The sequence below is a fragment of the Phalangium opilio genome, unplaced genomic scaffold (genome assembly GCF_054372755.1).
Source record: "Phalangium opilio isolate 3A_F unplaced genomic scaffold, DU_Popi_V2 ptg000105l_1, whole genome shotgun sequence".
Taxonomy (NCBI): Eukaryota; Metazoa; Arthropoda; class Arachnida; order Opiliones; family Phalangiidae; genus Phalangium; species Phalangium opilio.
Genome location: NW_028324207.1, coordinates 8536451 through 8560942, shown reverse-complemented (window position 1 = coordinate 8560942; position 24492 = coordinate 8536451). Strand labels below are relative to the sequence as shown.

The 24492-nt window shown below is 37.0% G+C and overlaps 1 protein-coding gene across 1 annotated transcript; it reads left to right on the top strand.

The window, feature by feature from the left end:
- The first annotated feature begins 159 nt into the window (after positions 1–159).
- LOC149629829 (protein sel-1 homolog 1-like) lies at positions 160–17254 on the top strand. The gene is made up of 18 exons (XM_089851516.1): positions 160–315; positions 475–1253; positions 4018–4180; positions 4528–4581; positions 4651–4710; positions 4774–4855; positions 5564–5718; positions 5926–5982; positions 6924–6992; positions 7065–7142; positions 7848–7910; positions 7993–8080; positions 10821–10969; positions 12377–12542; positions 12683–12757; positions 13631–13803; positions 13892–14014; positions 14928–17254. The coding sequence occupies exons 2-18, from the start codon at positions 637–639 to the stop codon at positions 15066–15068; spliced, it is 2313 nt and encodes a 770-aa protein (XP_089707642.1). The 5' UTR covers positions 160–315; positions 475–636; the 3' UTR covers positions 15069–17254.
- Positions 17255–24492: the final 7238 nt, after the last annotated feature.

Here is a 24492-nt window from a genome sequence, read left to right as displayed (position 1 = left end):
TGGTCATTTGCCCTGTGCCACCGCCTTATTTCCCACGCTGAATATAACCCTTTTACTTTTCGTACTGGACATTTCTTCGTTCAAATTTTCGCGCTATGGAAATCTCAAATCTAATTGGCTCTCCCAAGACCACGTGTCCAAGTGTTAAAAAGCGGAAATCTACGTACTCCAATCCAATCACTTCCGGCGAATCATCATCAACAGTTTTGACTTGAGTACATTTTCTCTTGTCGCCAATATTTTTTTAATTTATGTATTATAACATGTAGAATGAAAGGGAAACGTTAAAATAAGTCTATTAAGTTCAAATTTAAGGTAAGGTATCTTAAAACTTTCTTACTTATTGCGTTTCGTCAAGTTACCGACTTTCTGTTGCTAGTTTTGACCAAGGCTTAGTTTTACAATCTTTTAATTCTTGTTGTGTTTTTAATTTTTAACCATGACATTTCTTAATTATGTTTTAAAATATTTCAGTAATGAGTGAAATGAACCTGAAGTGATATTTATCGAGTCTAAGAAGTATTCGAAATAAAGTGAGGAGATCAAAATAATGCTTATAATAGTAACAGTAACGGTACCAGCGTTTGGGAAAAGGAAAAATAGTTTCACCGTTACGTAACTGCGCAGAGCGAAAGAATGCGTGTTTGTACAAATACAAATACAAATCCGAGGGTGGGATGGCTACTGGCCATCCTTTTCTTAACCCTTTTATTACTGGCCGCTGCTGAAAACCCGGAAATTAAAACTAAAAAAGAAAATTCCGAAAAACCTCAAACGGACGTTAACGTTGACGTTGACGAAGCTAAACGTAAAGTCCCGACTAGTCCAAAGGAATCTGTTGATGATGTCGTGCAAAAGACGCAGGAAAGTGATAATAAACCGCGAGAAACTGCCCAAGAAACTCTGAAAGAGTCGTCCGAAGAGACAACAGCCCCCAAAAACGTTAAAACAACGGACAAACCAGTCGTTATAATTCTCAATAGTGATATGTCGCAGAACTTTGACGATGAACCGAGTGATGACGTAGAAGATGATTCATGGGCGCAATCATTTTTAAATATGGGAACTGAGAGTAGGAACGAAGATGAGGATGATACGAAGCGTTCTTCCATTAACGAACGTGGCGAAAACGTTAAAGACGAACAAGCAATACCCGAACCTGAAGCTGAGTTAACGGAAGATGAAAAACAAGCGAAGGAATTGTTCGAAAATGGAAGTTTAATCTTGAATATGACAAAACCTGATAAGAAACGGTAATATTAACCGATATTATTAAGTGTGGGTTTATTAATTAATTGCTAATCTAAGGGGGCGGGGCATCAATCTTAAGAATTAGTTCGTTATTTTATTCTCTATGGTAAGTTGGGAACACCGATTCTTAGGTCGTCTGCTAAAGCTGAAGTAGGAGGGAGTAAAGGGGTAATTAAGATGGAGTGGAAATGATGATGGGCGACCTGATGAATATGGTTTCTAGATGGCGCCATGCATTTAACAACGCTAAATTTGGTTTCAAGATGGGGCTATGCATCGAGAAATGATAAATATAGTTTCAAGATGGCGCTATGCTTCGAGAAATGTTAAATATAGTTTCAACATGGGGCTATGCATCAAGAAATGCTAAATATGGTTTCTAGATGGCGCCACGCGTTTAACAATGATAAATTTTGGGTTTAATATGGCTCTATGTGTCAAGAAATGTTAAATATGGTTTCAAGATGGCGCTATGCGTCGAGAGGTGCCGAATATGGTTTCTACATGGCGCCACGAGTTTAACAATGCTTAATATGGTTTCAAGATGGCGTTATGCATCGAGAAATGCTAAATATGGTTTCTAGATGGCGCCACGCGTTTAACAATGCTTAATATAGTTTCAAGATGGCGCGATGCGTCTAGAAATGTTAAATATAGTTTCAAGATGGCGCGATGCGTCTAGAAATGTTAAATATAGTTTCAAGATGGCGCGATGCATCTAGAAATGTTAAATATAGTTTCAAGATGGCGCGATGCGTCTAGAAATGTTAAATATAGTTTCAAGATGGCGCGATGCGTCTAGAAATGTTAAATATAGTTTCAAGATGGCGCTCGGCATCGAGAAATGTTAAATATACTCTCTAGATGGCGCTATACGTCGAGAAATGCTAAATATGGTTTCCGGATGGCGCCACGCATTAACAATGCTAAATGTGGTTTCAAGATGGCGATATGCGTCGCGGAATGCTAAATATAGTCTCTAGATGGCGCTTTGCGTCGCGGAATGCTAAATATAGTCGCTAGATGGCGATATGCGTCGCGGAATGCTAAATATAGTCTCTAGATGGCGCTATACGTCGAGAAATGCTAAATATGGTTTCTGGATGGCACTACGCGTTTAAAAATGCTTAATATGGTTTCAAGAGGGTGCTATGCGTCGAGAAATGCTAAATATGGTTTCTAGATGGCGCCACGCGTTTAACAAGGCTTTATATGGTTTCAAGATGGCGCTATGCATCGAAAATGCTAAATATGGTTTCTAGATAGCGCCACACATTTAACAAGGCTAAATTTGGTTTCTAGATGGCGCTATGCATCGAGAAATGCTAAATATAATTTCTAGATGGCGCTATGCGTCGAGGAATGTTAAATATGGTTTTTAGATGGCGCCACGCGTTTAACAATGCTAAATATGGTTTCTATATGGCGCCACGCGTTTAACAATGCTAAATATGGATTCTAGATGGCGCCACGTGTTTAAAAATGCTAAATATGGTTTCAAGATGGCGCTATGCATCGAGAAATTTTAAATATGGTTTCTAGATGGCGCCACGCATTTAACAATGCAAATAATGGTTTCTAGAAGGAGCCACGCGTTTAACAATGCACAGGGTTGCCACAGTACCTGGAAAACCTGGAAATCCTGGAAAAGTCAGGGAATTTGAAAAAGGGTGTAAAAAGTCATGGAAAAGTCAGGGAATTTGAAATTTTTCGTAAAAGTCAGGGAATTTGAAAAAGGGTGTAAAAAGTCATGGAAAAGACAGGGAATTTGAAATTTTTCGTAAAAGTCAGGGAATTTGAAAAAGGGTGTAAAAAGTCATGGAAAAGTCAGGGAATTTGAAATTTTTCGTAAAAGTCAGGGAATTTGAAAAAGGGTGTAAAAAGTCATGGAAAAGTCAGGGAATTTGAAATTTTTCGTAAAAGTCAGGGAATTTGAAAAAGGGTGTAAAAAGTCATGGAAAAGTCAGGGAATTTGAAATTTTTCGTAAAAGTCAGGGAATTTCCGTTGCATACCGACTTGAGAAAATGTGTATTCATGGCCAACTAGGCTCACCAGCTCAAATACGGGACAATGATAACGTCCAATAGGCCTACATTAACTGTTTCTGACAGTTCCTAATAAAGTTTTATTAACTACTAATAGTTGCAATCAAAACCTGTGATAAAATTAGCATAATTATAAGTACAAAGTTGATGATAAAGGCATTTTTTAGTGCCGCATTTTTACTTTTCTGTTAGTGTAAGTTTGAAAATTGGTCTGGGAAATTGGCTTTAGATGGTCAGGGAAAACCTGAAAAAGTCAGGGAATTTTGAAATGAAAAATCTGTGGCAACCCTGATGCAAATAATGCGATCTAGAAGGCGCCACGCATTTAACAATGCAAATAATGGTTTCTAGAAGGCGCCACGCATTTAACAAGGCTAAATATGCTTTCAAGATGGCGCTATGCATCGAGAAATGTTTAATATGGTTTCAAGATGACGCTATGCGTCGAGAAATGTTAAATATGGTTTCTAGATGGCGCCACGCATTTAGCATCAGTAAATATGGTTTCTAGATGGCGCCACGCATTTAGCATCAGTAAATATGGTTTCTAGATGGCGCCACGCATTTAGCATCAGTAAATATGGTTTCTAGATGGCGCCTAACATTTAGCATCATTAAATATAATCTCTAGGAATGTCAATTAATTGTAAAAAAAACTAGTTTCCTCTTGCAGCAGATATGCTACTGACCCTTGTAATGTAATGTGACATTATTTTTCAGGGCATACTTTTATATTGAAGCTGCTGCCGCATTGGGTAATAAGAGGGCCAGTGAACTATTGGGGCACGCTTTGTTACTGGGCGATACTTTGCCCCAAAACGTTACTCGTGCAAAGGAAATATTTGAAGAAATGGCTGTCGAAGGGTCCCCCTATGCCCAAATGGTAGGTATATGCCTTAAAGGGACTGCAAAGAAGGCATCGGCGGGTGGGTAAAAATTATTTGAAATACGTCACAGACATCACGTGATGCCAAGATGCAAAGACTCCTCATGGAGTGGAACTAGTTAACATCTAGTCCTTGTTTTTCGCGAGATTGCAGCGCCAATTCCATAAAGTGGTGGTTTTCGAAATAAAACGAACTAAGCTTCTTTGAACCACGCCCTTCCTTGGTCACGTGCCTCTGACGTATTTCAAATAATTTTTACCCACCCGCCCATGCCTTCTTTACAGTCCCTTTAATATAATCTTCTTTAATTAAAAAATACTAATGAATCCTTTAAATTTTAAAGCACCTTGGATTCATGCACGCAATTGGTTTAGGGTATAATTCTAGTCAAGCTAAGGTAGTTAACCATCTTTAACTATTTATGAATTAGTTAATATATAGTTAATTTCGTTGTTTTTCCCAATAGGCTTTAGTTTATTATATGTTTGGGGCATTGGGCGGGAATCCTTGGGCACAAATGGCGATGGTAAGACATTAAACTGGTGTCGCAAGCCCTGGTTGTTGATGACGTAACTATTTTTATTATCAGGGATATAGACATTTGTCAGGGGTGGGTGTCATGAGCAGTTGTGAATCGGCCTTGGCTTTTTATCGGAAAGTGGCCAAAACTGGTAAAGTGGATTTTGTTACTTGTTAACATGGATCTATACAACACTAAATATACATTTGTGTGATGTAGCCTTTCTTACCTGTTGATTTGATTTGGGTGTTGGGTAGCAAGCGTAGTTCAAACGGCCCATGACGCGTTTTGTGTAGTTAAAAAATCCTATGACGCTTTTTGCGTAGTTTAAAGAGTCCATGACGTGTTTTGCCTAGTTTAAAGATCCCATGACGCCTCTTGCGTAGTTTAAAGAGCCCATGACGCGTTTTGCCTAGTTTAAAGAGCCCATGACGCGTTTTGGCTAGTTTAAAGAGCCCATGACGCCTCTTGCGTAGTTTAAAGAGCCCATGACGCGTTTTGCCTAGTTTAAAGAGGCCATGACGCGTTTTGCCTAGTTTAAAGAGGCCATGACGCGTTTTGCCTAGTTTAAAGGGCCCATGACGCGTTTTGCCTAGTTTAAAGAGCCCATGACGCGTTTTGCCTAGTTTAAAGAGCCCATGACGCGTTTTGCCTAGTTTAAAGAGCTGATGACGTGTTTTGCGTAGATTGGTTATTGCCGATGTATATTCATTGTTGTTATATACAAACATAAGTTCTTAATTATCCCCATAAGTTAACGGAACTCATTTAACTTATTTCGGGTTATTATTTACTTATGGTTAAACCAAAAAGGGGAAAAAAGTTGATCCTTTTTGAGTAAGTTCTCAACTGTTAACAGTTGAGCAGGAAGTGTCGTTTAGCGGTGGAAGTGTAATTCAACGGATTCGCCTTTTTGACGAAATAGAGAACCCGGGTTCTTTAACGGGAATCCTGGATGACGACCTCATTCAGTATTACCAGTTTTTAGCCGACAAAGGAGACGTACAAGCCCAAGTATGAAACAATTAAGCCCTTAATAGAGCTGTCTCAGTTATGACGTCAGTGCAGGGGCTTAGCTTTGGCAGTGGGCGGCCATGTTTGGTACCTCTTTGGTTGGTTCTAAGGGCAAATAGCATAGATGACGTCACAATGAGACTTCTGAGATGGCTCTATTTTCACAATTTTCTTCTTTTTAACGGAGATTGCTCTTTTTGGTAACAGGTGGGGTTGGGTCAGTTACACTATCAAGGAGGAAGAGGAGTCGAGCAAGACCATGAAGTAATTGAAAACTCATTGAAATTTATTAAATTTTAAGTAAAATTCAGGGAAATAAGGAAATTTGAGGAAGACTAAGTTTGGTCTGAAGGGGTTGCTTAGTTTCAACTATAAAAAAAAATACCACTCCCGTGGTTACTACTCCATATATTTGAAAAAACCTGGAAACTCAGGGAAATTTATTTGAGAAAACCTGGATAACTCAGGGAAATTTATTTGAGAAAACCTGGAAACTCAGGGAAATTTATTTGAGAAAACCTGGATAACTCAGGGAAATTTATTTGAGAAAACCTGGATAACTCAGGGAAATTTATTTGAGAAAACCTGGATAACTCAGGGAAATTTATTTGAGAAAACCTGGATAACTCAGGGAAATTTATTTGAGAAAACCTGGATAACTCAGGGAAATTTATTTGAGAAAACCTGGATAACTCAGGGAAATTTATTTGAGAAAACCTGAATAACTCGGGGACATATATTTGAAAAAACCTGGAAACTCAGGGACATATATTTGAAAAAATCTGGATAACTCTGGGAAATTTATTTGAGAAAACCTGGATAACTCAGGGAAATTTATTTGAGAAAACCTGAATAACTCGGGGACATATATTTGAAAAAACCTGGAAACTCAGGGACATATATTTGAAAAAATCTGTAAAATTCAGGGAAATTAATGGTGGAAAACCTGTAAAATTCAGGGAAATTAATGGTGGAAAACCTGTAAAATTCAGGGAAATTAATGGTGGAAAACCTGTAAAATTCAGGGAAATTAATGGTGGAAAACCTGTAAAATTCAGGGAAATTAATGGTGGAAAACCTGTAAAATGCAGGGAAATATATGTGAAAAAAACCTGGAAACTCAGGGGGAATTGGTTTCCCAAAAGTTCTATGAACTCCGGCCACTGTCACATTTAATTTATTTATTATTTTGCATTATTTGGTAGCGTGCCTTAAATTACTTCATGCAAGCTGCGGATGCTGGGAATGCAAATGCCATGGCTTTTCTTGGAAAGGTAAATCAATTAGTTTAATTATAGTTTGATAACTATTAAATTAACCTTAATTAATTGTATTTAAATTTGAAGATGTATTTGGAAGGAGGTCCAGCTGTGAAACAAAATAATGAAACGGCTTTAAAGTATTTTTCAATGGCCGCCGATAAAGTACGTTTGTTTTTCCGTGAAATTTCAAGGAATTAAATTTAATTTTGAAATTATTGTTTTTCCATGAAATTTCCTGGAATAAAATTTAATTTTGAAATTATTGTTTTTCCATGAAATTTCCTGGAATTAAATTTAATTTTGAAATTATTGTTTTTCCATGAAATTTCCTGGAATTAAATTTAATTTTGAAATTATTGTTTTTCCATGAAATTTCCAGGAATTAAATTTAATTTTGAAGTTATTGTTGAAATTTCCTGAAATTAAATTTAATTTTGAAATTATTGTTTTTCCATGAAATTTCCCGGAATTAAATTAAATTTTGAAATTATTGTTTTTCCATGAAATTTCCCGGAATTAAATTAAATTTTGAAATTATTGTTTTCCCATGAAATTTCCCGGAATTAAATTAAATTTTGAAATTATTGTTTTTCCATGAAATTTCCTGGAATTAAATTTAATTTTGAAATTATCGTTTTTCCATGAAATTTCCTGGAATTAAATTTAATTTTGAAATTATTGTTTTTCCATGAAATTTCCTGGAATTAAATTTAATTTTGAAATTATTGTTTTTCCATGAAATTTCCTGGAATTAAATTTAATTTTGAAATTATTGTTTTCCCATGAAATTTCAAGGAATTAAATTTAATTTTGAAATTACTGTTTTTCCATGAAATCACCTGGAATTAAATTAACTTTTCATTACAGAATAATCCAGTTGGTCAAAGTGGACTCGGACTTATGTATCTATATGGAAAAGGAGTTCCAAAGGTATTGGTGTAATTGTTTTAATTGTTTTAATTTTTAATAATTTTTTTTAATTAAGTTTTAATTAGTTATTGGTTAATTTCAGGATCACTCTAAAGCTTTCAAATACTTCTCCATGGCGGCTAGTCATGGTTGGGTTGATGGGCAACTGCAATTGGGAAATATGTTCTATGGTAAGTAAGGCTTGAACTATTTCCAAGTCCAACTCCCAGGTATAGAAATTCGCCCAAGTATAGTGTCCAATTACTTGAACTAGTCCTTGAGTCCTGCAAAATCCATAAAATATGCTTTTGAGTCCGGTTCGAGTCCAGTTTTTAAACCCTTTAGAGTCATTGAGTCCTACAATATCTTCAAAATAAGCTTTAGAGTCCAGTTCGAGTTCTAATTTTATTTTCTGTAGAGACCTTGAGTCCTGAAAAACCTCCCAAAATGCTTTTGAGTCCAGTTCGAGTCCAGGTTTTTTCTTAAGTAATTTTTTTCGAGAGAACCAAAGGAATTGGCTTTCGAGTCCCGGTTTACTCTTTACAGTCAATAAGTCCTGCAAAATCCCTAAAATGTACTTTTGAGTCCAGTTTGAGTTTTTTTTTTTCTGTGGAGTCATTGAGTCCTGGAAAACTTCCCACAATGCATTTTAGTCCAGTTCGAGTCCAGGGTTTCTCCTTAGTGTCAATTTGTCCTGAAAAAGCCCCGAATTAGCTTTGGGTCCTGGTTTTCTCTTTAGAATCAATAAGTCCTGCAAAATCCCCAAAATGTACTTTTTGAGTCCAGTTCGAGTTCTGTTTTTTTTTCTTCCTGTGGAGTCATTGAGTCCTGAAAAACTTACCAGAATGCTTTTTAGTCCAGTTTGAGTCCAGGTTTTCCCCTTAGTCAATTTGTCCTGAAAAACCCTCAATTTACCGTTTTTTGAGTCCAGGTTTTCTTTTTAGAGTCATTGATCCCTGCAAAATCCCCAAAATATACTTTTGAGTCCAGGTCCAGTTTTTTTTTCTGTGAAGTCCTGAAAAACTTCCCAAAATGCTTTTTAGTCCAGTTCGAGTCCAAGTTTTCTCGTTATTGTCATTTTGTCCTGAATAATTCCCGAATTAGCTTTTGAGTCCAGGTTTTCTCTTTAGAGTCATTGAGCCCTGGAAAATCCCCAAAATATGCTTTTGAGCCCTGGAAAATCCCCAAAATATGCTTTTGAGCCCTGAAAAATCCCCAAAATATGCTTTTGAGCCCTGGAAAATCCCCAAAATATGCTTTTGAGCCCTGAAAAATCCCCAAAATATGCTTTTGAGCCCTGAAAAATCCCCAAAATATGCTTTTGAGCCCTGAAAAATCCCCAAAATATGCTTTTGAGCCCTGGAAAATCCCCAAAATATGCTTTTGAGCCCTGAAAAATACCCAAAATATGCTTTTGAGCCCTGAAAAATACCCAAAATATGCTTTTGAGCCCTGGAAAATCCCCAAAATATGCTTTTGAGCCCTGGAAAATCCCCAAAATATGCTTTTGAGCCCTGAAAAATACCCAAAATATGCTTTTGAGCCCTGAAAAATACCCAAAATATGCTTTTGAGCCCTGGAAAATCCCCAAAATATGCTTTTGAGCCCTGGAAAATCCCCAAAATATGCTTTTGAGCCCTGGAAAATCCCCAAAATATGCTTTTGAGCCCTGAAAAATCCCCAAAATATGCTTTTGAGCCCTGAAAAATCCCCAAAATATGCTTTTGAGCCCTGCAAAATATGCTTTTGAGTCCAGTTCCAGTCTTGCTTTTCTCTTTTGAGTCCAGTTAAATTGCCGCTTTTCCCTTTATTTAATATTCTGAGGGTTTTGCAGGGCTCAATGACTCTTAAAGGGACACTATTGGCAAAAATTAAGTATTTTTATTCTGATTCCTTATGTTAAAATATGCCGCCTTGAATTTTTTCAGATTTTTTGAAGCGCTATTTATAGTATTAAACAATATTTGAAGTTTTGTATCCAAAACATGCATTTGAATTTTGATAAAGCGACCTACCGGCCAATCAGCGCCCGCGATTTATAAGAGTCAACCCCCAAAGGTTTTCTCGGGTGAGTCTCATTTGCGTCGTCTGCATTATGTTCAGAAATATGTATTCTACTTTTTAGCACTCGAAAGAAAGACGCGTTTTCGATCGTTTAACGATAAGCGGATTAGAAACTTTAGTAATTAGCAGGTTTACGCTTTTATACGTTTCACTTAAACTCAAATTACTCTCGTAATCTTATTATATTAAAATGTGGCGGGTCGTATTTTGTTGTATATCTTGAGTGTCTAGTTATTAGCCTTTGGAATGGGAAGATCTGTGCTCTTAGATTATTGTTACTATTATTTTTTGTGATCTTCGAGATGGAAAAAATTAAAAACCCATCTTTTACACCTCAGCAGAGTCAAGCTGCAACACAATTACTATCCTCCTCAAACTTTAGCAGACGACGGGCCCCGCGGAGTCACTGGTAACGAGCCCACTCTGAAAAAATACTTATTTCCCGCCCTGCTTTTCCTGTTTGAAGCAGACAACATACCACTTAATATTTTCTAACAATCACGGGATTGGCTGATTTGGCTCTATCCCTAAAGAGGTTTTTATTGGCCGGTAGGTAAGTGCGCTAAAATCGAGACCCATTGCTAAGCCTAACAAATTTTAAAAAATTTAATTTTCATTGAAAAAATTGTTTGAAAAATCAGAAAAAAATTTGAGGCTTCATATTTAATTGAAACGAACCAGGAAAAAATAAAACATGGCACTAAGATTTTCAGCTGAGAGTCTCCCTTTAAGAGTTAACCAGGACTCAAACTGGACTCCAAAGAGAATGCCACTATGAGTCCAAGGAATTTTATATTGAAAAACCTGTGGAAAATTATTACTTAGTTACTTTAACGCTAGCTTTGTTTTCCTTTCCGACGAATCTAGGAGGTCTTGGTGTGGCTCGCGATTATAAAATGGCCATCAAGTACTACACTTTGGCCTCTCAGTCAGGGCACGTCTTGGCTTTTTATAATCTGGCTCAAATGCACGCTACAGGAACAGGAACTGCTCGATCCTGCCAAACAGCTGTCGAGGTAAGTTTCCCTTCCCTCAATATCATCCTGTTAAAGCGGTGACTGTTCCCCCAACCAGTCTGGGAAATAGCACATTTCCTCTGGTCCAAAACCAGTTTTTTAATTGCTTGGACTAGTTTTTTAATTCAAGAAGTGGGGGTTACTGGTCCTCGGGACCAGTTTATTAATTGAAAATCTATTGGAGAATAAAGGCTGGGACCACTGCGGAGACCAGTTTATTATTTAGGACACTAGGGGGGTCACTGGTCCCAAGGACTAGTTTAAAAATTATCCTTATTTCCCAGGCTGCCCCCAACTGCCGTGTCTCGATCTCTCGATGTTTTCATATCAACTTTCAAAGAAACGAGTCAGAAAATCGGAAATAGGGGTCATAGATAGAATTGAAATAATATATTGCTGAAAAATGTCTATTACAAATGGGTGGGTGGTAGTCTATTAAGTCTCAATTGGCCTACAAAAAAATATTACCTTGCTGTATCAAGGAGTCTAAAGCAATTAGCTAGAAAACTATAATTAGAAATGCAAAGAATACAGGGTTCATACAAACCTGGAAAATCTGGAATAATCAGGGAAATAAATAGTTGACAAAAACCTCGGGGAAAATTCAGGGAAATTTCGAATTTTTAGTTAAATTCAGGGAAATTTGCGACAAACGGGGGCCGAGTAATTAAGCAAAATGTTCGTGAACATTCCCTCCATAGGATTAACATTACACTATATTTTGGAGGCTCGTAACTCTGGTTCTACTAGAGATACAGGGATGTCCTTTGAGTATGTAATAGTCCTATTTCCCCCCCCCCTCCTTCGTTAACATTTGCACCATAGGATACTCCATATACGGGAAAAACCTGGAAAATTCAGGGAATTATATGGGGAAAAACCTGGATATCTCAGGGAAATTTGTTTTCCAAAAGTTATATGAACCCTGAGAATATGGTAGAAAGTAGTGAGGGATGATGTAGTAATCTAAGCAATGTCTATACCAATGTGAATATTGAATTTTGTCTGGAACCAATACGGTTTTTAACCAGTTATTAACCCAATGAAATCGATATTGACAAATTTTTTAACTTAGTTTAATTAAACTTGGGGAAACACCGCGTTGGCTAAAAGGACTGTAAATATGGCAACGGAGGGGGAGAGGGGGTGAATTATTAGAAGTACGTAACAGGCATTTCATGACGCCAAGGTACATAGACTCCACCACATGAAGTGCGACTGGACACATGGTCCTTGTATTTCGCGTGATTGCAGCGCGATTTCCCTGAAGTGCTAGTTTTCAAAATAAAACTAACACAGTTCCTTTGAACCACGCCCCTTTTCGATCACGTGCCTCTGACGTATTTCAAAGATGCCGATACCTTCTTTACAATTCCTTTTAAGTTTCTGTCCATCAATTCTTTTCAGCTTTTTAAAAATGTGGCGGAACGCGGTCGTTGGGGTGAAAAATTAATGCAAGCTCATAATGATTACAAAGAAGGTCGAATGAAGGAATCCTTGACCAAATACGCGTTTATGGCGGAACTCGGTTACGAAGTGGCGCAAAGCAACGCCGCCTTCATCTTGGATCGAGGTATCGTTGTTTTCAATGTCGTTAACCCTTTGTTTTTGTTTTTTTGTCCGGTTATTGTTGGTTGGTGTTGGGCAAATAATGAGAATTTAAAGTAGGCTTAACTCGTTCTTGGCCTTTACCCGCATGGCTAATTCAACCAGGAGAAGTCGATCTTTTTCCCAAAAATGAAAGTCTCGTTCGAGCCCTCATGTATTGGAATCGAGCCGCGGGACAAGGTTAGTCTCATCTGTTTCTTTTTTCTATTTGTTTTAAATATTTTGTTATTCGAGTTACCTTAGTGAAAGGTTGAAGGCGTGTGGCTAAATTTGGCTCCTCCCCTTTCTGACAAAATGTCAGGAAACTTTATAGAGTGAAAGGCTAGTGGGGGAAGGCTCCTGATAGGCTAAAGTGGGGGAAGGCTCCTGATAGGCTAAAGTGGGAGTCTGACGCTAAGTAGGGGAGATTTCCTTCTTTCCTGCTTTCTTTCTTGTGCGTTTTTATTGACAGAGTTCCTGAGGGGTGTGGCTTAAGTTAGCTCCTCCCGTTGAAGACAAAATGTCGGGAAACGAAAGGCTAGTGGGGGAGGGTCGTGATAGGCTAAGTGTGAGTCTGACACTTAGTAGGGGAGTTCCACCCCTTTGCCCACTCCATATTGTCCGAGTTCCTTTAGGGAAAGGTTGAAAGGGTGTGGTTTAATTTAGCTCCTCCCCTTTCCCACCAAAATGTCGGCAACCTTTATAGAGTAAAAGGCTACTGGGCATTTGTGCATAATTCGTTAATAATTCTGCAAAGAAGCATCCAGGGGCTGGGGGTGGTAAATGTTATTGAAGGGGTGTGGCTTAATTTAACTCCTCCCCTTTCCCACAAAATGTCGGGAAACTTTATATATAGAGATTAGAGTGAAAGACTACTTGGCGTTTGTGCGTAATTCGTCCTAGTGATATACGCATTGATATTATCTGTTAAGCCTTGGCAATAGGTTTTGTCTGTAATTTACCCTTCAACCACATGCCCTGGGAAATGGTCTAAAACTAATTGGCGTTTAGCTGCGCGCGCATATAAGACTTCCAAAAGGCTTATTTCGCTTCAATCTACTGTATATGTTGTAGGGTACTCGATTGCTAGGGTTAAATTGGGAGACTATCATTATTACGGTTGCGGAACGAACGTTGATTACGAAACGGCAGCGACTCATTATCGAATCGCGTCCGAGCAGCAACGAAACGCTCAAGCCATGTTCAATTTGGGATACATGCACGAACAGGGCCTTGGCATGAAACAGGTACGCTATCAAAATGGCAATTGCAGAGGGCTGACCTGCAATTTTAATAAATTAATTAACGATTTCATGTACCTTTTTGTTTTTGAAGGACATTCATTTGGCTAAACGATATTACGACATGGCTGCCGATACCAGTGCAGATGCCCAAGTTCCGGTGGCTCTGGCTTTGACGAAGTTGGGACTATTGTACAGTGTGAAATACATGACTGAGGTGCGTTAAAAGCTTTTTTACATACTATTCTTTTGCGCTGTCCCTAGTACGTTTTGGTAAATTAGTGCGATAGGGTGATCACTTACTGAACATTGTTAGTGTACTGTCGAGGAGTAGTAGTAGTGTTCTTCGATCGTAATATTATGGTCATGGCCGCGATCTTGCTGTTAGCGTTTTTTTAAAATTCAGGGAAATTTGCGTCAAACAGGGGCCGAGTATTTAAGCAAAATGTTCAAAAACATACCCTCCATTGGATTAACATTACACTGTACTTTGGAGGCTCGTAACTCTGGTTCTAATAGAGATACGGGGATGTCCTTTGAGTATGTTATAGTCCTATTTGCCCCCATCCAACCATACTAAAAACTTACGGCTACGACGAACAGTGGCCGAGTAATTAAGCAAAATGTTCAAAAACATACCCTCCATAGGGTTAGCATTACACTAAACTTTGGAGGCTCATAACTGTGGTTATATTAGAGATACGGGGATGTCCTTCGAGTATGATATAGTCCTATTTGGCCCCATCCAAACATACTAAAAACTTACGGCTTCGACAAACAGGGGCCGAGTAATTAAGCAAAATGTTCGTGAACATACCCCCTTCCATAGGATTAACATTACACCCAACTTTGGAGGCTCATAACTCTGGTTCTACTAGAGATACGGGGATGTCCTTTGAGTATGTTATAGTCCTATTTGCCCCCCCCCCACCCTCCTTAACATTTGCTAAATAGGATACTCCATATACAGGAAAAAAACCTTAAATTCAGGGAAATTTGTTTTCCAAAAGTTTTATGAACCCTGCTGCTTAATTTAAGGGACTTCTTTAAGCTTATTGGGAGTTGGGACAAACACGTAACTTAGAAATTCCTAAAGACATTACTTTATGAAAAATCTGGCTTTTTTTCAGTATCAGTGGGAGAACTTAATGCCGTTCAGTAGTTTGGCGAATATAATTGGTCCAGATTGGGATTTATACGTCATGACGACGCTAGCAATTTTATTGGGAATTGCCATCTATTTTCGTAGAGTTCCTGCTGCCAATTTTTAAACGAAACAAGACAATTGGACCCAAAACAAACAAACAAACACCAGTTCATTTAAAAATAAAATAAACAATGGCTAAATCGGGAAAAGAAAAAAATAATTTTCAAAAATTCGGAAAAATGAACAATTAATGTAACAGTTCAAATCAGTTCAGAAGATTTTCAAAACCCCCTTTCCTTTTATCAACGTTATCGCATTGCATTGCATTGCATTGACAACTTAAACAAAAAATAGAGAAGAAGAAAAAATAATGCAGAAGTTGTAAATTAATTATAGACTTCACATTTCTTTCTTTTTTTTGTTTTTTTGCCCCAAATTGACCTTTAACCCCTTTGACTTCACTATGACAAGAAGTGATATCTAATTTACTAGGGAGAAGGTATAATTAATTTCGCCGCCACATTTCCAGTTCTTTATCTCTAGTACAAAAGACGTAGGTCCGGAGTTAATCCCCGCCCTCTAAATTACAACCAGCATCTCATTGGTTTCCGACTGAGGAGAGGCGAAATAGCCCGACGGCCTCCTTTTACGTCCCCCCTTGTATTTTGAAAGGGGGACTGGGACTATGGCCCGCGAATACTTCGGCATCTTATACCTTCTCCCTAATAAACTAGATATCACTTCTTGCTATGATACAAGATTTTTCAGTGGTTATTCGTTAGTTTTTTTCATTGTAGATGGCGCCCCGAACTTTGACGTCAATGTTGAGGTAGTTGGCTTTAACTTTTGACCCCCTGAACACCTAACTCTGAAGTTACAGGTTACTGAATTGACCTATGACCCCTTTGACTATGTTCCGAAGGTTTTCCATGGTTTTTAGTTTGTGTTTTTTTTTTTGAGGATAGATGTCGCCACCTGACTCTGACGTCATTTTTGAGGTCTATTTGGTTGTTTTCCAAAGTATACTCAATTGACCTATGACCTCTTTCGTATTTTTTTTATTTAGGCCTAGATGTCGCCACCTATTTCTGATTTCACATTTGTGGGTGTTATAGGCCTAACCGGTACTTGAAACTTGACCTATGACCCCTTAACAATATTCCAAGGGTTTTTATTGGTTGCTATTCCTTTTCATTGACTATATGTGTCGCCACGTAATTCTGACGTCATAGTTGTGGGTGTAATAGGTCTATTCTGGGATGTGAGGCTTTGCATTTCTTTAGTTTTGTTCCAAAGTATGCTGAATTGACCTATGACCGCTTAACAATGTTCCACTGCTGTTCATGACGTAATTCTTACGTCATAGTTGAGGGTGTAATAGCCTAATAGGTCTATTCTGGGATGTGAGGCTTTACATTTCTTTAGTTTTGTATCAAAGTAAGCTAAATTGACCTATGACCCCTTAACAATGGTCCACTGCTGTTCATTACTTTATATACGAATGTAGATTTCATCACCTAACTCTGACGTCATAGTTGTGGGCGTAATATGTCAATTCTGTGACATTTCTTTAGTTTTGTCCCTAAGCACGCTGAATTGACCTATGACCCTTTGGCAATAGTCCACGTATTTCCAATGGTTCATTTTTTAATGTATGTGGCGCCATATAACTCTTAACGTCACAGTCGCGGGTGTAAAAGGTTTTCTGGTAACATCTGTGACCTCCTTGACAATGCTTCTCGGTTTTAGTCCGTTGTAACCAAAGTAGATGTCACCACGTAAGTAACTCTTGACGTCATAGTTCAGGGTGTATGGTACTCGTTAAGGGCGGGGATTCAAAGGCTGTAGTAACTTTTGACGTCAAAGTTCAGGGTGTAAGGTACTCGGAAAGGGCGGGAATCGAGTCAAAGATTGTTACGAGTGTAGATGTCACTACGTAAGCAATTTTTGAGGTCATAGTTCAGGGTGTATGGTACTCAGAAAGGGCGGGGATTCATTCAAAGGTGCCAGGAATTTGAGGGGATGACAAAAGAATGCGCATGCGTATATGTGAGTATGAATGGTATATTTAAAGTTTACGTGTCCACTTGATTTCTGATTGGTTCGGAAATTTATGATATTTTTGAACTAGTCAAGAATTTATTTCGGTTTAATTTCTGTTAATTAATTAATTAACTAACGAGGAAAGTTAAGTTTAATTTGTTCCCCTTCATCTCTCTTTTGTTTTCTTCTCTAAATCACTCTAAGAATGTTATAGGTTATAAATGAACAGAACTTAATTAATTTAAAATAAAAAGTAATTATTTAAAATTTGGTTGCAATTGCTTAATCAACGATATTTACAGCCGGTATTTCTTAAAGCATAGAGAGCTTTCAGATGGGATAGTATTACGTCACACCCTCTCAAGCCTTACCGCTGTTCTGGTAGCCATATTGGGTGGTCTCAGCTTCATTCCTGCAGTTTAAACCCACCACCAATATGGCAGCGTAAATAATGTCACGAGACTCAGCTCCTCCTCCAACTGAAAGCTCTCTATAGCGCTGCTCCTGTGGATCCCGTACAAGTTGACTTTCCTTGCGAACTCCAGTTTTGGCTTGGTGAAGCTAGAGGCATTTGTGGGCGGGATCACGTATAAATCCCGCCCACTAGCCTTTGCCAAGCCAAACCCGGAGTTTAGGGGATCCACACGAGCCGCGCTATGCTTTAAGCAATCATTTATAGTGGACAGGCCTAATTTTAAATTCGGACAAATTCACTGGCCTGATTAACAATGGACAATTTCGCAGGCCTGAATTATGAAGGACAAATCGATGGTCCTTATTTACATAGGGCTATTTCATGTGTCTGATATACAAAGGAATATGAAAATGTTTGATATAAAGGAGAATTTCGGATGTCTCATATCCAGAGGACAATTTCGCTTGTCTAATATACAGTGGACAATTTCACATGTCTAAAAGACGAAGGACAATTTACGGGCATAGTTTTCAGGGGACAAATTCATTGGTCTTATTTCGCAAGAGTTGTTTAAAACGAGCAAATTTTACTGGTCTTATTTAGAAACCTTAATTCCATATACCTTATTTTCATCATTAAATTTCGTAGGCCTTATTTATGGCGAGTAATTTCGTAGGCCTTATTTATGGCGAGTAATTTCGTAGTCCTTATTTATGGCGAGTAATTTCATAGTCCTTATTTATGGCGAGAAATCTCGTAGTCCTTATTTATGGCGAGAAATCTCGTAGTCCTTATTTATGGCGAGAAATCTCGTAGTCCTTATTTATGGCGAGTAATTTCGTGGCACTTATTTATGGCGAGTAATTTCGTGGCACTTATTTATGGCGAGTAATTTCATAGTCCTTATTTATGGCGAGTAATTTGGTAGGCCTTATTTATGGCGAGAAATCTCATAGTCCTTATTTATGGCGAGAAATCTCATAGTCCTTATTTATGGCGAGTAATCTCATAGTCCTTATTTATGGCGAGTAATTTTATAGTCCTTATTTATGGCGATTAATTTCGTAGTCCTTATTTATGGCGAGTAATTTCGTAGTCCTTATTTATGTCGAGTAGTTTCGTAGTCCTTATTTATGTCGAGTAGATTCGTAGTCCTTATTTATGGCGAGTAATTTTATAGTCCTTATTTATGGCGAGTAATTTTATAGTCCTTATTTATGGCGAGTAATTTGGTAGGCCTTATTTATGGCGAGAAATCTCATAGTCCTTATTTATGGCGAGTAATCTCATAGTCCTTATTTATGGCGAGTAATTTCATAGTCCTTATTTATGGCGAGTAATTTCATAGTCCTTATTTATGGCGAGTAATTTTATAGTCCTTATTTATAGCGATTAATTTCGTAGGCCTTATTTATGGCGATTAATTTCGTAGTCCTTATTTATGTCGAGTAATTTCGTAGTCCTTATTTATGTCGAGTAGTTTCGTAGTCCTTATTTATGTCGAGTAGATTCGTAGTCCTTATTTATGGCGAGTAATTTTATAGTCCTTATTTATGGCGAGTAATTTTATAGTCCTTATTTATGGCGAGTAATTTTATAGTCCTTATTTATGGCGAGTAATTTGGTAGGCCTTATTTATGGCGAGTAATTTGGTAGGCCTTATTTATGGCGAGAAATCTAATAGTCCTTATTTATGGCGAGTAATCTCATAGTCCTTATTTATGGCGAGTAATTTTATAGTCCTTATTTATAGCGATTAAATTTAATTAAACTTTCCCTTTAATAATTACATAAATATAATTAAGTGCTAGCGCCGTCGTCGTGAGCGGACGTGTTTCTGTGAGCTCTCGTTAGGAACGCTAACCCTTGGTTTTAACCCTAAAGTAAACGCGGTCCAGGCTTTGGATCTTAGCTTTATCTTAAGTTTTATTCATTTATTTTATCTTAATTTTGACTAGTTATTATTTAACTTTAAATAATTAATTTTAACTATGCCTAAACATTGTTGTGCGGATTGCAAATTTAACGGAGGAAATCAGAGACACGGGGCTATGATACATTGCGGTATGTGTAATGTATGGTTTCATTTGACTTGTTTGAACATTAAAGACGAGGTAGCTGGAGCATTTTGGATGTGTGCGGGGTGTGTGTCAACCCTAGTTAAGCTAAAACAATTTGCTGATGAGTTTTCTCAAGCCAAAGCATCTATTGATGAAAATCTAGACATTTACGCGGAACAAATATCAACTTTGTCTTCAAAACTTGAAATACAGCAAACAAGTATCGACGACCTTAAAGAACATAAAGATGAATTCGATACTGAATCAATTAGTAACCAACTTAACATACTGGACGAAGAATTCAAAACTTTTCGTGAATCTACCAAAACACAAATGCAAACATTGGAAACTACGTTGCGTGGGGAGGCAAATAAGGAGATCCACCTGACGGGAGCTTGTCCACTTGTTCGCAATGACAATATATCAGTAAGACCAAACATTAGCAACACTTTTCAGACTCAGACTTTTCCAAAAAAACTATATACTGATTTATTCATAAATCAAAGACCCAACACCAACAAGGATGTTGGTGTGGCACAATCTAGTCAGCCACAAATCCATAAAGGTTTCTTAAAACGTAAAGTACCCACACGGCCTGTAGGTAGAATGCCTGAAAGCAAAACTGAAAATTCACGTTTTAAAGGGGTATTGTCTCAAAATGATTACTTCGTCGGTAACTGTTCTCGATCAGCAACCGTCGAGACAATGAGAACCTTTATCACTAAAAGAAACATTAACGTTATAAACATAAAACTCTCTAGAAAATCTGAAGACCCTACATCAAAATATAACTGTTTTATATTTCAATCATCGTCAGGATGCAACGATATTCTAAAACCAGAATTATGGCCGTCTGGTATTTCCTGTCATAAACTATCTACCGTTCCTAACAACACAAGAGTATGGGGAATAAATGAAGACTCTGATGGAATCAGTCTATCAAATTCACCAACATCGAAGTACGTGTTATCAAACTGCCCAGCAAATTCATCCGCAGAAGAGGTAAAATTACATCTTCAAGATCTTGATGTCACAGATGTTACAGTATCAGAATTGGCTACTGTATCACAATGGAAGAGGTCATACTTAATAGAAGGCGGGCAAAAGTACGATACTATTATTTTAAATTTGGAAAATTGGCCAAATCCATTCAGAATTCATCGGTATCGAGAAACCAATAAGTTCAACGATGACCCAGTTATGGTCTGACTTGAGAACTTGTCTTCAAACGCCTCGGTTAAAAACAATGACAGTACATCCAACAGTGAAACTAAATCAACTCGTGGTGGCTTGAAAATCGCTCATATTAATATCAGGAGTGTAGTACCTCATATTGAGGATATTATTTTCTTGCTAACTACCCATGACATTGATATTCTTTCTATAAGTGAAACTTGGCTTAAAACAGATATTCCAGACAGTCTAATTAAGATCGACGGATATGACGTAATCAGACTAGATAGGAGAAATAAGCGTGGCGGAGGTGTCTGTCTCTATCATAGGGATCATCTCAACCTTTCCATTGTCGACAATATTACGCAACATACAGACAAAGATTTAGAACTATTATGGTGTTTGTTAAAAGAAACAAACACTAAACCTCTTTTAATTGGAACATGTTACTGCCCCCCTTGTTTTAACTATGAAGAAACATTTGAAGAGCTAGATGCCCAACTCTTGCAGTTTCATAATATCTATCAGGATATCGAAATAATGATTTTGGGTGATTTTAACTGTAATTTCCTCCATAAACCAGTACTACCAAGAGTACGAGCGCTGAAGAAAACTCTCCTTAACTTTAAACAATTAATTGAAAGTCCCACACGTACAACCTTAACAACGCAATCGTTACTAGATCTAATTTTTACAACCCGTCCAGATAGAATCCTATACCAAGAAGTTATACAAACCGGTGCATCTGATCATGACCTAATTATGTGTATAAGGAAGAAAAAAGCTCCGCGTAAAGAAAAAGAGATTAGTTTTATACGGGATTACAGAAACTTTGATAGTGACGAGTTTGTAAAGGACTTAATCAGTAACCTCGATCACTTAGGATTAGAAAACATAGATGATGGTGTCTCTTCTTTACAAAATACTATAAAAAGCACACTTGACAAGTATGCCCCACTACTATCAAAACGCAAATTTATAAATAGCCCACCTTGGCTCTCCAATGTGATAAAACATGTTATGCACCTTAGGGATATGGCCAAAAAGAAATCTTTTAAACAACCATTATTTATTGATAAATATAAAAAATTACGTAATTTGACGAGTAACTTGGTTCAAAAAAGTAAAAAAGATTATTTTCATAAAAAATTAAAGGGTGGGGCTAACTTATGGAAATTGGTAAAGCCCTTCATGAAAGCCAAATCTAAATCTATTGTCATGGTACGTAATAATGGAATAGAATATACAACTCAATTTGAGATAGCAAATAACCTAAACAGGCATTTCACGAAAAATCCATGTATAATTAATCCACAGTTAACAATCGAATTGAATGATGTATGTAATTTAAAATTAGTAGAAGTATCAGAAAGCATGATTTTTACTTATTTAAAGAATTTAAAGTCTTCGAAAGCAACAGGGTCAGACGGATTGTCGAGTGACCTGATAAGGGGTCTAGCTATAGTAATTACGCCATTCTTAACTAAGCTAATTAACTTATCCATAAACAGTCACACCTTTCCAAATCAATGGAAAGATGCCAAAGTAGTCCCTTTATATAAAAAAGGTGACCCAACGGAACCTAATAACTATAGGGGCGTTTCAGTCCTACCAATTCTTTCAAAGATCCTTGAAAAGATCGTATACGACCAATTGCTGGCACATGTTATCGATAATAATTTATTATATGAAATGCAGGCTGGCTTCGTACCGGGTCACTCGACGACCACGTGTGTCATGAACCTTTTTGAGACTATAATACAAAGTATAGAAAAAGAGTGGTATGTTGGAATTGTCTTTGTTGACTTGTCTAAGGCCTTTGATTGCGTAAATCATGAAATATTGCTTAATGAACTTAGATCATGCGGGGCAGATACGGGCACCCTTAAATGGTTCACGTCTTATCTTAGTCAAAGAACACAATCCGTAATAATTGGTAATACAAAATCTCAATCAATGACTGTATCTACAGGTGTTCCTCAAGGTAGTATCTTGGGGCCACTATTATTTAACATATATACGAGACATAATCATAAATGCTTAAAATTTTCAAAGTCTTTTGAATACGCGGATGACGATGCCCTTCTCTCTGTATCAGATGACGCTTCTAAATTGATCACTGAATTAGAATCGGACGTAATAACTCTAAAGAAAATGTTAGCCTCACGAGGCCTTATTTTTAATGAATCTAAAACTGTTTTTATGATTATTGAACCTAAAAAATTAAGAGGTACAACGCAAGACATAATCAAACTTGGGTCCCTAGATATATCACGGGTAAAATCATATAAATATATCGGAACCATCATAGATGAAAAGTTAGATTTTATTGATCACATTGAATATGTACTAAATAAGGTAAATAAGAGACTCTGGCTCGTCCATCCACTTTATAAATGTTTGAACATTCAAAGTAAAATTACGCTACATAAATCTATGATCCAACCCATCTTTAATTACGGTAATTTATTTTACAATATTGGCCCCAAAAAATACTTACATAGACTTCAAATTATACATAATAAATGTGCCAAATTAATATTACTCCGAAATAAGAGATCATCTGCCACAGAGGCTCTTAAAAACCTAAATTGGATGACCCTATCTCAAGAATATGAATATCAGCTATTAGTACTAATGTATAAAATCTATAATAATCAAATGCCAAAGTATATCCTTGATATGTTTCATTTAGTCGATCATAACTATAATACCCGTATAAATCTTAAAACCTTTGTTCTGCCATCAAAATTAACGACAACCAACTTGAAAAGTTTAAAAAACAGAGGAATCCAATCTTGGAATAACTTACCATGTGATATAAAAAATATAGCTAACATTAATGAGTTTAAGAGAGATGTAAAACAGCATATTTTTAATGTTTAACAATTAATTTAACTAACGGACCCCTTTGTAAACCAGTTTCGACTGAACAGGGATATCCAATAAAGCTTTAATTATTATTATTATTATTAATTTCGTAGGCCTTATTTATGGCGATTAATTTCGTAGTCCTTATTTATGTCGAGTAATTTCGTAGTCCTTATTTATGTCGAGTAGTTTCGTAGTCCTTATTTATAGCGATTAATTTCGTAGGCCTTATTTATGGCGATTAATTTCGTAGTCCTTATTTATGTCGAGTAATTTCGTAGTCCTTATTTATGTCGAGTAATTTCGTAGTCCTTATTTATGTCGAGTAGTTTCGTAGTCCTTATTTATGGCGAGTAATTAAGTAGTCCTTATTTATGTCGAGTAGTTTCGTAGTCCTTATTTATGTCGAGTAGTTTTGTAGTCCTTATTTATAGCGATTAATTTCGTAGGCCTTATTTATGGCGATTAATTTCGTAGTCCTTATTTATGTCGAGTAATTTCGTAGTCCTTATTTATGTCGAGTAATTTCGTAGTCCTTATTTATGTCGAGTAGTTTCGTAGTCCTTATTTATGGCGAGTAATTAAGTAGTCCTTATTTATGTCGAGTAGTTTCGTAGTCCTTATTTATGTCGAGTAGTTTTGTAGTCCTTATTTATGGCGAGTAATTTCGTAGTCCTTATTTATGGCGAGTAATCTCATAGTCCTTATTTATGGCGAGTAATTTCGTAGTCCTTATTTATGGCGAGTAATCTCATAGTCCTTATTTATGGCGATTAATTTCATAGTCCTTATTTATGGCGAGTAAATTCATAGTCCTTATTTATGGCGAGTAAATTCATAGTCCTTATTTATGGCGAGTAATTTTATAGGCCTCTTTAACAATGGGTGCTATCCTAAATTCACAGGCTCCATTTATAAAAACTGACAGTTTGAAAGCATAATTTCATCTGTATTAAAATGAGAGACGGTTTCATTACTAACGGACT

Coding starts and splice junctions, on each gene's coding strand:
- LOC149629829 (XM_089851516.1), top strand. CDS start 637: ATGCGTGTTTGTACAAATACAAATACAAATCCGAGGGTGGGATGGCTA. Junction 4,181..4,527: donor GGTCCCCCTATGCCCAAATG/GTAGGTATATGC, acceptor TAAATTTTAAAG/CACCTTGGATTCATGCACGC. Junction 4,711..4,773: donor CTTGGGCACAAATGGCGATG/GTAAGACATTAA, acceptor TTTTATTATCAG/GGATATAGACATTTGTCAGG.